At 42.5% G+C, this 12,290-nt stretch overlaps 1 protein-coding gene across 2 annotated transcripts; it reads left to right on the top strand.

Moving 5' to 3' along the window:
• Nucleotides 1–594: 594 nt before the first annotated feature.
• On the top strand, nt 595–8,976 carry LOC112219365 (inter-alpha-trypsin inhibitor heavy chain H3). Of its 2 annotated transcripts, none has more exons than XR_006078584.1 (22): nt 595–776; nt 1,055–1,084; nt 1,396–1,419; nt 1,830–1,984; nt 2,069–2,173; nt 2,317–2,479; nt 2,581–2,691; nt 2,828–2,956; nt 3,054–3,170; nt 3,318–3,486; nt 3,816–3,941; nt 4,099–4,280; nt 4,485–4,670; nt 4,870–5,009; nt 5,295–5,455; nt 5,613–5,639; nt 5,877–5,939; nt 6,336–6,449; nt 6,690–6,891; nt 7,842–8,058; nt 8,336–8,447; nt 8,565–8,665. XR_006078584.1 is itself a non-coding variant. In XM_024380551.2 (22 exons), the coding sequence occupies exons 1-22, from the start codon at nt 675–677 to the stop codon at nt 8,701–8,703; spliced, it is 2,730 nt and encodes a 909-aa protein (XP_024236319.1). In that variant the 5' UTR covers nt 595–674; the 3' UTR covers nt 8,704–8,976. The 2 variants fall into 2 exon arrangements, 1 of the variants encoding a protein (XP_024236319.1); XM_024380551.2 differs by having other exon boundaries at nt 7,842–8,014; nt 8,565–8,976.
• The last annotated feature ends 3,314 nt before the right edge of the window (nt 8,977–12,290 follow it).

Raw genomic sequence — 12,290 nt, 5'->3', positions numbered from 1 at the left:
ATATTTCACATTCTTAAAATAAAGTGGTGATCATAATTGACCTAAAACAGGGAATTTTTACTCAGATTAAATGTCAGGAATGGTGAAAAACTGAGTTTAAATGTATTTGGCCAAGGTGTATGTAAACTTCTGACTTCAACTGTATATGCATTACAATGAATTTGACTGGGAATTTTAAATTAGTTTAGATGACATTCTGATTCTAAAATTAAACGTATCTCCTGTCGTTTGTATCTACTGTAGATAGAAGCTACTAAAGGTACTGTGTAGCTACTAAAGGTACTGTGGTAATTCAGCATTGACTCAAACTGTGTTGTCAGACACACATCAAAACAGGAATCTGTCACAGAATCTGTCAGACTTTTTCTCTTGAATCTGATATCTGATGAATATTTCATAAAAAAATTTCCCAGAATTGCTATCTAACCTTTGAGGACATGATTGAGTAAATGATTGTGAAATTTGTTCGGCCACTGTTACCCAACTCTGTATTTGAGTATAGACAACAGTATCGATTTCTGCCACTTGAAAAGTAAAAAATGGGTTGGGTCTGCTGGTTGTTAATCCAGTATAAAGCAGACACATCGTCTGTCACTCCTGTTAGTGGAGCAGTAGGGTAGGAAAGGGTTGTCGTTTTCTAAGCAGTGAAGTCAGGGTTTAGCTGCATCTTTGTCATGTCTGGAGTGTGGACTGTGCTGCTGCTCTGGGGCGTTGTCTTTGTCCCAGCTCTGTCGCATGGAGCTCTGGTCATCTCACGAGAAGACTCCACACCACAGGTGACTCTCCACGGTTTCTATAGTATCTACTCTCCTGTGACCACATCTGGCCGCTCCTGCTATAATCTAGTGTTACTCTAGTTTTTCTATATATATCTGTACCGTATCTAATTTGAATCATCTCTGTTCTGCTTTCGCTCCGTGTGTGTGTGCTTTCATTTTATAGTCATGCTAATATCTATGTATATGCATTACAATTAATTTGACTGTGAATTTTAAATTAGTTTGTATGACATTTTGATCCTAATATTAAACTTCTCCTGTGATTTGTATCGCAGCGCTCTGATGGTGCTACAAGGCTACTAAAGGTACTGTGGTAGTTCAGCATTGACGCAAACTGTGTTGTCAGACACAAATCAAAACAGGAATCTGTCACAGAATCTGTCAGACTTTTTCTTTTGAACACCCTCCCTGTGGTGAATCTGATATCTGATGAATATTTCATTATTTACATTTCCCCCAGAAAAAAACGCTCTAACCTTTTGAGTATAGATACTGATTTTGAGTAACAGTACTGATTTCAGCCACTTAAAAAGTAAAAAATGTCAGAGTACTAAATAGTGTACTCTGTAAAAAAGAAAATGAATAATACTGTCTGAATCTATACCTTTTTTTACAGAAAAGAAGTACAGATAATATGGAGGTAAGGAAATACACTATATTGACATTATCTTTGTGAGGATAATGATAAGCTATCACCATCTCCATCACTAGGAATCCATGCCTTCGTGGACTTTTTACACTGAACCAGCTGTACTCTTTCACAAGAGTACAGCTGTAATCATTTGTTTTGAAGTCATCCTGTAGTCATTGCAGCCTACTCCACACTATTCAGCTGTATCCGGAAAATATGTTTTGAGAAAACGTGAGATTTTTACAGGCGTATCGGATAGTCATTACTTACACAAACACACATTTCAAAACACTTCTGTTGCTGTTTCTCTCTGTTTTTTCCTATGTACGTACATGTCCGTGTATCTCTATCCCTCTTTCTCTTCCTTTCTCTCTGCCACTCTCTTCCTCTCTCTTTTCCTCCATCTCTCCCTCTCTCAGGTGGAGGTGTACAGTGTAAAGGTGGCCTGTAAGGTGGCGTCTCGTTTCGCTCACACGGTCATAACCTCCAGTGCTCTGAACAAGGCCAACTCCTCTCAGGAAGTATTCTTTGAGGTGGATCTGCCCAAGACTGCCTTCATCACCAACTTCAGCATGTCAGTCAGCAGTCATGGCATATGTAGAAGTGTGTGTGAATGCATATGTGTGTTTGTTTGAATGACTGTGTTTGTGTATCTCAGGGAGATAGAGGGTCAGACGTACACAGGCGAGGTGAAGGAGAAGGAGAAAGCCAAGAAGCAGTATCAGAAAGCTGTTTCCACAGGGCAGACTGCAGGACTGGTCAAGTGAGTGGACCAGGGCAATGAGGAGGGAACAAATGTGATGTTTCCATTACACCAAGCACTTCCATACTCTTTTATCACAGCCTGTGTTTTGTTTAAAATGTGATTGGCCTCCTACTGTACCTGTGTTTGTCTGTGGACTCTAGGGCATCAGGGAGGAAGATGGAGAAGTTTTCGGTGTCTGTGAACATCGCGGCCAATAGTAACGTCACCTTCATTCTGACATACGAGGAGTTGCTTCAGCGTAAACTGGGCCAGTATGAGATCATGACCCAGGTCAAACCCAAGCAGCTGGTCCAGCACTTTGAGGTCTGTAGATGTTTACACACTTATACCCCAAAACAGCACTTTTTTCATCATCTTGACTCCTCAGTCCTGTGTCTCATCAATCTGGTCCATGTCTCTGACAGATTGTGGCAGATATCTATGAACCCCAGGGCATTGCCTTCCTGGATGCCTATGGAACCTTCATCTCCAACGAGCTTCTCCCTCTGGTGGAGAAAACAGTCACTGACAAAAAGGTATAATGCTGTTCTGTTCTATGAAACAAATGCATACGGAGCATATCGTCCCAAAAAGATAAATACAATTTTGCTGTGTTGAAATGTGTTGTTTTGTGTTTAAGTGTATTAAATTGTGTTTCCCTCCCTCACTCAGGCACACATCTCTTTCTGCCCAACAATGGACCAGCAGAGAAAGTGCCCAGGTTGTGACGGCACCCTGATTGACGGGGATTTTGTTATCAAATATGACGTGAACCGAGCTGAGACCCTTGGTGACATCCAGGTTAGCTGTGTTGAATATGATACAGGATCACTATTGGGGTCAATTCCATCAATGCATGGTGTTCATGTCTTAATGATGTTCAGCATGTCTTTTTCAGATAGTGAATGGGTACTTTGTGCACTTCTTTGCTCCTCCGGACTTACCCAGAGTTCCAAAGAATGTAGTGTTCGTCATTGACAGGAGTGGGTCAATGTCTGGAAACAAAATGCATCAGGTAAGAAAGGAGGGAAATAGTGTGTCTGAAAGAAAGAGCTGGGGAGAGAGAAAATATGAGAGTGAGATGTGGAGCGAGAGGTTAAGAGAGAGAGCTATAATAGTAGTTGATGTTCAGATTGACCTGAGAGCCTGTGATCTCTCATAGACAAGGGAAGCTATGCTGACTATCCTGAATGACCTGCATGAGGACGACTACTTTGGAATTGTCACATTCGACCACCATATCTCAACATGGAAGGGATCTTTGACCAAGGCCACCACGGGAAATGTGTCTGAAGCCAAAGGATTTGTCAAAGGAATACAGCACAGTGGATGTGAGTCATATGTATTTAATGGGAATGTAGTGACACATACAGGGAGAAATTATTCACAAGGTTTGTGTCGTCATTCATTTTGTCAGCCAGTCAGTTGTACAACTGAATGCATTCAACTGAAATGTGTCTTCCGCATTTAACCCAACCCCTCTGAAATCCACGTCTTTGGCGCCCGGAGTATAGTAGTGAAACTATGGCAGTACAACACTTGGGCAAGCTGTATGCTAAAACTAAGTGAGGTGCATTTATGAAGGAACTTACAAAATTGTTATATCTAATGTTTATTTTATAAACACCTGGATGGACTTTCTGTTTTGTTCTCCTTTTAGACACTGATATAAATGGTGCTCTGATGAAAGCTGTGGACATAATGATGAAAGACAAACAAGCCAACAAGTTCACCGAGAGGAGTGTGTCTATGATTATCTTACTGACAGATGGGATGCCAAACTCAGGTGCGTACAGGTTTCCTTCCTTTCTGATCTCTTTTATTTGGTTGGGCTGCCATTTTAACATTGAAGAAGCCTTCTGATGTATTGTTTTATATTAGATCAAGCCAGTAAGGTCATGGTCCATTTGTTTACTGGTCCAGCCATGTGTGTTTGTGTACAGGAGTGTCATCTACACCACAGATTCAGGAGAATGTCCGTGATGCGATGGGTGGGAACATGTCTCTGTTCTGTCTGGGCTTTGGGAATGATGTGGACTACTCCTTTCTGGATGTGATGTCTAGACAGAACCAGGGACTGGCCCGGAGGATCTACGAGGGTTCTGACGCCACTGTCCAGCTTCAGGTTTGGACCAGGGCTGTGTCCCAAATCTCACAATAGTCACTTTTCAGTGTTTTCTGGTTTTACCATATCACTGATAGGGAGGGTCACAGGATGGACAAAACTATCTAGGTCATACATAGATACTGCATATTGGCATTAGTGATAATGCACTGTAGAAAATAATTTAAGATAAATGATTAGGTAATGTGTGTCTTTGTGTCCTAGGGTTTCTATGAGGAAGTAGCCAGCCCCCTCCTCTCTGAGGTGGACCTGCATTACCCTGACAACCTGGTGAACTCTCTGACCACCAGCCACTACAAGCAGCTGTTCAACGGCTCAGAGATCGTGGTAGCTGGCCGGCTCACTGATAATAGCTTGGATAACTTCCTCGTGGAGGTGTTTGCAAAGGGGGTGAGGAACAGACAGACAGGCACAACACAACATGCCACCCTGATACTGAGCTCAGAAAGACAGATCAGTCTTTGCACCAGTCTTTGCACTCATTATGATGTACAGTACAATGCTTAACCCAACTAATGCTTGTCTCTCACTCCTTCTCTATGTATCTAATACCATCTTTCTCTTTCTCACTCCCTCACACTATTTTTAGTTTGAGGAGGACTTTATTGTCAAAGGCCAGGCTAGTGCCCAAGAGTGGGACATACTGTACCCTGAGCAGGAGTACATATTTGGGGACTTCACTGAGCGTCTTTGGGCCTACCTCACCATCCAACAACTGTTGAGCAAGAAGTCAGTGTGATCAGTTAACTGCTATTACTGATGTATGGTTAACTCTCCACAACAAAATGGTGGCTTAGAATAATCCAAATGTCTAAGACACACTGGTGGTTGAGATCTGAGAATTGGGATCTAATGAATAGAGATGTTTATATTAAAGTAACTACATTTGTAAATATTCCATTATTTTCTGCCCAACAGTGTAAGTTAAACCAAACCTAACCCAAGTCAAACCAAACCTATCCTCTAACCCAAACCTAATGCAATAACACCATTCATCCTATGGTTTTGTTTCAGAGAGACTGGAACTGCAGAGGAGAAGGGGAATGCCACTGCCCAGGCTCTGGAGATGTCCCTGCAGTACAGCTTTGTCACCCCTCTTACCTCCATGGTGGTCACCAAGCCTAAGACTGAAGAGGAGCAAGAGGAACCCCTCATCGCGGACAAGCTGACCGAGGGTATGAGACCAAGTGGGATGGGAGAGGAAAGGAGAGGGGGATACCACCAGTACATCTGGCGTGTCTTATCTGACATGTTTATCTCAGTGGTTATAGAAATCCATATATGGATTGTCAAAGGTGTCTCTGACAGTTTTTTCCTCCTGTTGTTTGACAGATGAAAGGCAGAAAGCCCAGAGATTGGGTAAGAATATGCCATGAATGGATAGGACTGGATTCTTCATCTGAATGGATTTATAAGTCATTATACTGGATCACCTGAATGTATGACATGAAAAGCTGACACCAAATTATTTGTGCTTAGAAACTAACAGTATTGGATGGTAAAATACATTATGTTCAGACGAAATCTATTAAATATATTTGACCACTTTGTACGTGATTTTTACTTGCCATCTGACATCTTTGGTGTGATTTTCAGGTCATTTTGTACCCCAGACGGTGAGCAACACCTACAGGGTGCAGAGCAGGCCCACATACTTTGGTGAGTCCCCCTTCATTCAGGGTGGCCGTTCTGTCAGACATGGGTTACTTCAGGATTTTCTATCTGGTGCGACTGTCTCAAAAATAGGTTGCTTTCACAGGCTGAAGTACTTGCATATTAATATTTACTATTTTTTTTCTGTGCTTCTTTTAACCAAACAAAAAGGAAAACAGTAAACATAACTATTTATCCACTTGTTTAAAATTGTAACTGCCAAAATAAAGTTAAAAAAACAACAGTGTCTTAAAGACTAAATGAACCATATTTAGTATTTGCAATGTCCACCATGCTGTCATGCCACATTAGGACTACAGAGAGTGATCCAAAAGTTTGAATGGGCTTAGCCTCAACCAAATCTAATTTTACAACTGGAATAATCTGTTGTTGACTCTGCAGTGGATGGGGACCCTCATTTCATGATTGAGTTGCCAGAGCAGGAGGATGCACTGTGCTTCAACATAGATGACAGGCCAGGTACCATCTTCAACCTAGTGAGAGATCAGCTGGCAGGTAAATATTCACCACTTAATGACTACAGAAATTACACTTTATTTCAAGTACATAGTTATAGCTGTAGAAATGATTCATTATTTGAAATTGACTGAGCTTTGACAGAAATGTGTCTTTGAATGTTACAAGGCATGAAACCAAACCATGACACTTGTTTCATAAAATAGATAATAAATATTAAAACTACACTATGAACCATTCAAACATAACACCAACAGCTTGCCTCAATCTGTCTTGCAGGTGTTTTGGTCAACGGCCAGACCATTGGGGACAAGAAGGTGGCCCCTGATGGCAAAGTGAACACCTACTTTGGTCGCTTTGGCATCGTTCACCAGGGGCTGGGGGTGAGACTGGAGGTGACCACTCATGACATCACTGTGTCCCAGAATGGCAAGCAGGCCAAACTCTTCTGGTCTGACACCGCCTCTCTCAAGGGAGCCAAGTAAGTCCATCCTTACCTGGGTCGTTCCAAGAAGAGTGCCTTTTGCATCCATTTGAGTAGAAAGTATACATTCTGCACTAATATTGAATTTAAAAAGCCTGTTATATTAAATGAAGTGGCCTTTAATAAAGACGACATGGAGAAGTTTTTAATATGAATAAAGACTTGCTAAAGTGTTAAAATTCTGCATTATGACATGTCCCTCCGTGCCCCCACTACTTCTAGGGAAGATTTGAACCCACGTAACCCCAACATCTATTCATTGCAAAGGCCTAGTTATTTTGTTGCTTTGACAAAGTCATTACTTTGTATGATTATTTAGTTTATGTGTTTAGTGATTCATTTACATCTGTCCCTCATTTTAAGGTCAGCCCTGTTATGTGAACTGAACTCTCAGTTTAATATGGTGAAACTATTCCTTTATATTCCTTTTGGCCATTTTCTGGTGTTTTGTGGTGGAAAACCTAGCGGGTCGAGCATAACACGTAAACCCTTCTACCCATAGATAGACAGGCTACAAATGTTATAACAATAAAATAAATTGTGAAGCTTGCAACTCCCTGTTGCACGCAACACGCTTCCATTCCCCCTTCACAAGTTGATTTATGGCTGATTTAAGAATTTGTCAACCCTGTTACTTTATTTGGTAGTATAGTATTTTTTTATTCCCTCTTGACATGGGAAAAAGTGTTGTTTTATGAAGTTGAACATGTGCTCTTTATGGCAGGATGTAAAAATTAGGTGACATGGAATGACCCACCTATTTTACTGTTCTGGCTTCCAGATAACTCCTATTGATACACTGTATATAGAGAGACCAGAGTTTCTGGATTTAATGCAACCTCCCTTGCTACTCCTACTACCACAGAAGGTTGTAAGGGAATCTGATGTTTCATCCTATCTCCCTGTCCTCCTGATTAAACTACCTCTATCTCTCTCCCCTCCTACAGTTTAGACCTGCAGGTGACCAAAGACCGCAGCTTGACTGTCACCCTCAGGGACTCGGTCCGGTTTGTGGTCATCCTACACAAGGTGTGGAAACAGCACCCCTACCACCAGGACTATCTGGGCTTCTATACCCTGGACAGCCACCTCCTCTCCCCCAGCGTCCATGGCCTGCTAGGTAGGGAAGCCACCTCCTCTCCCCCAGCGTCCATGGCCTGCTAGGTAGGGAAGCCACCTCTTCTCCCCCAGCGTCCACGGCCTGCTAGGTAGGGAAGCCACCTCCTCTCCCCCAGCGTCCACGGCCTGCTAGGTAGGGAAGCCACCTCCTCTCCCCCAGCGTCCACGGCCTGCTAGGTATCACCAGGGGGCTCCAAAGGATAACCTGTCATTGGCAGGGCCAGATGAAATCTGCGTTGCTGGCTGGAGTTTTACTGCAGTATATTTGGAAAAATGTCTGTATATCTGATCAATAAGAATGTATTGTATTATGCCCATACAGGTCAGTTTTACCATGGGGTGCAGTTTGAGGTGAGAGACATGCGCCCAGGGGAGGAGCCAGAGAAACCAGATGCCACCATGCTAGTGAAGGGGCAGGAGCTTACAGTGACAAGGTACTGTGATGTCTTCACACACACACACACACACACACACACACACACACACACACACACACACACACACACACACTTATCTCATCATTGTCTCTCCTCCCTGCTTTTTTTCTGCAGGGGCTGGCAGAGGGACTTCAGCTGGGATGTGAAGAATGGAGAGAACGTCCCCTGCTGGTTCATCCATAGCAACGGCAACGGCCTCATCGATGGAAACCACACAGACTACATCATGTCTGGACTCTTCAAGACTGTCTGAGTCTGGTACACTAGCAGTCAACCTCCTCAAACAGTACATACAATATATCAGTCACACGTTTCACATTCAACACACTGTATGTGCTATAGACATACCATCATGACATGAGAATAATTCATAGATAATGTAAGATAAAATCAGACCGAAGTACATTGGATTAAAAGATAAGTGGCAAGATAGAGAACTGCTGTCAAATACATTCAATGTTTTCATATTGATATGGGATAGTGCTGACAAAAACCTGTTGAAATAAATGGTCCCACTTCCACCTAACATGTGTGCATTTAATCCCATTTTGAATGGCCCCTGAGAGGGAGCCATGAAGGGAGGGAGAAACCTATACAGAGAGATAAAAAATCAACACTGTGGTGCTTGACATATTGCCTGGCTATCCAGCCTCCTTGCTCCGGCCAAACGCTACTCCACGCCCACAGACGTTAGTTTCTTCTCCACAAGAGTCTGGGTCTGAGTACCTCCCAAACCTTCACCAAATGTGAACACATTCAGGGCTGTCTGATTGGTCCAGAAACCAATGGGTTTAGGGTGACCACATTTAAAATACCCAAATGCGGGAAAACAGGAGGATTTTACAGGAAAGTGTAGCCTACATAAAAACATTTTTCCGCACCCTCTACCCACTCAAAGTTTGTACCGACAGATGTAGCCTACTGAATATCATTATAGAATATACATAAAATGCATCTTCCAATTGAAACGTCTGCCTATGCCCACACATACATTTTTATACCCTCAAAGTTAGGCACACCTCATTTCAAAATAGGCTATGGCATCATCACTGTCAATCCTGAATGATAATTCTTCACGTTTGACTAGTGAAATGTGTTTACATGCCAATCATTTGATCTCAATCAGTTTCATTTAGTATACATTTAGATCTGTGAGCAGATTAGAACAGATGGTGTTACCAGACTTCATACCACAGCATTGTTGAATACTCGTTTCTGATTGGCAAGAAGGGAACTCTAGAATGGAGATTAAAATCAGATAACAGGACAGTTGGAAAATACAGTATATGTTATGTATACTGAGCAAAAATATAAATGCAACCATTTCAACGATTTTACAGAGTTACAGTTCATATAAGGAAATCAGTCAATTGAAATAAATTAATTAGGCCCTAATCTATGGATCTGTTGGACACAGATACCTTTTTTAAAAAGTAGGTCGTGGATCAGAAAACCAGTCAGTATCTGGTGTGACCACCATTTGCCTCATGCAGCGTGACACATCTCCTTCACATAGAGTTAATCAGGCTGTTTGTTGTGGCTTGTGGAATGTTGTCCCACTCCTCTTCAATGGCTGTGCGATGTTGCTGGATATTGGCGGTAACTGGAACACGCTGTTGTACACATCGATCCAGAGCATCCCAAACATGCTCAATGGGTGACATGTCTGGTGAATGTGCAGGCCATGGAAGAACGGGTACATTTTTAGTTTCCAGGAATTGTGTACAGATCCTTGCGACATGGGGCTGTGCATTATGAGGCTGAAACATGGGCCTCAGGATCTCGTCACGGTATCTCAGTGCGTTCGAATTGCCATCACTAAAGTGTAATTGTGTTCGTTGTCTGTAGCTTATGCCTGGCCATATCAGAACCCGACCTCCACCATGGGTCACTCCGCTCACAACGTTGACATCAGCAAACCATTCGCCGACACAACGCCATGCGGTTGTGAGGCCAGTTGGACGTACTGCAGAATTCTGAAAAATTATATTGTAGGTGGCTTATGGTAGAGAAAATAACATTAAATTCTCTGGCAACAGCTCTGGTGGACATTCCTGCAGTCCGCATGCCTCAACTTGAGACGTCTGTGGCATTGTGTTGTGTGACAAAACTGCACGACACAGCTTTTATTGTCCCAGGCACAAGGTGCCCCTATGTAATGATCATGAGGTTTAGTCAGCTTCTTGAATGCCACACCTGTCAGGTGGATGGATTATCTTGGCAAATTTATGCACAACATTTTAGTGTTATAAGATTTTTGTGCATATGGAAAAATCTGATTCCCCCTAGCTGATCATTGTCTGCAACTAGCTCAGCTCATAAAGAATGAAACAGCCAGGGAGAGTGAGCTCGAGGTGGTTGGTGAACCCTCAACCTTCTGGCCCATAGCCCTGCATGGCATCAACTGTGCCACAAAAGCATGCTGAAGTGGCAAAGTTGATATCCTCATTCATAAACACAGGGTCACGACAGTTATTTGTGGGTGTAAAATTATTTTGAGTTAATTCTATGAAGGGGGGGGGGGGTGTTCAATTTCTTTTACAGTACAAGGGGAGGGTCATGTGAAAATATTTTTAATGTTGAGTCAATTTTGATCTGTCCCTAAATGAGCACCATTGTGAGAAGTGGCAGAGCGATCCTGAGGAGTGCTCTGGCAGCACTACACCCCCTGCAGTCAGCTGCACTGAATGAGCAATTGAAGCACCTAGCCTACTCTTTTGCCTCATTCAAAATTTGGTGAAGCAGAAATGAGAGATCACATGTGTGACTGTTCTATGAAGGAAACATGGCCAAATATGGTCTCAGGGAATGTAAAACACTTAAGAAGGGAGCCTTTTAAAACGGGATTGGGTGAAATAGCAGATACTGTTGAATGAGCAACTGATGGACATGGAGAGCCTTACAAGTTTGATGAAATGTATTTCATTATTTCAGTCTAATGCAGCTATTTACTTACTTTTGTAGCTCCTCATCAGAAGCATTATTTTTGTAAGTAGTTAGGCGTAACTGTCCTCTCCAAGTGTAGCTGGATTTAGAGAAGGGTGCTAAAGGGGGTGGGGGGGGTAGCTGCAGCACATGCGGGAACACAACAGATCAAGACCCTGTCATGGCCAGCCCAATCTCCAGACCTGAACCCAAGTGAAAACCTCTGATCAAGAGGAAGATGGATGGTCACAAGCCATCAAACAAAGCCGAGCTGCTTGAAAGTCACCCAACATCAATGTGAAAGACTGGTGGAGAGCATGCCAAGACGCATGCTCTACCAAATATTGATTCCTGACCTCTAAGTTAAAACATTAGTATTGTGTTGACAGTTTGAAAATTCATCAACGCCTCTGATTGGTTAGAGAAGATCCAATCACTGATGACATTGTACTTTTACACAACAGCCCCTCGACACGGTGGTCACGGTCATGTCTAGATGTGATCTAGCTTATGTCAAATTTATGTCAAAAGTAGATTTATTTGTTTTGTTTTTGTGCATTTTAGCTAACCCTAACCCTTTTCCTAACCTAATTATCCTAATCTGCCACGTTTATTCTCCTGACCTGCTGCATAAGTTTAAACCTTCTGTGTAAATCACTTTAACGCTCCCTACATGTACAAATTACCTCAATTACCTTGACTAACTGGTGCCCCCGGACATGGACTCTGTACCGGTACCCCCTGTATAAAGCCTCGCTATTGTTATTTTACTGCTGCTCTTTAATTATGTGTTACTTTTATTTGACATTTTTTACTTAACCCTTATTTTTCTTAAAACTGCATTGTTGGTTAAGGGCTTGTATGTAAGCATTTCACTGCATTTCACTGGTGCATTTCACTGGTCTACACCTGTTG

This window comes from Oncorhynchus tshawytscha, linkage group LG02, assembly GCF_018296145.1.
Source record: "Oncorhynchus tshawytscha isolate Ot180627B linkage group LG02, Otsh_v2.0, whole genome shotgun sequence".
NCBI lineage: Eukaryota > Metazoa > Chordata > Actinopteri > Salmoniformes > Salmonidae > Oncorhynchus > Oncorhynchus tshawytscha.
This window is presented reverse-complemented; position numbering and strand designations above follow the sequence as displayed.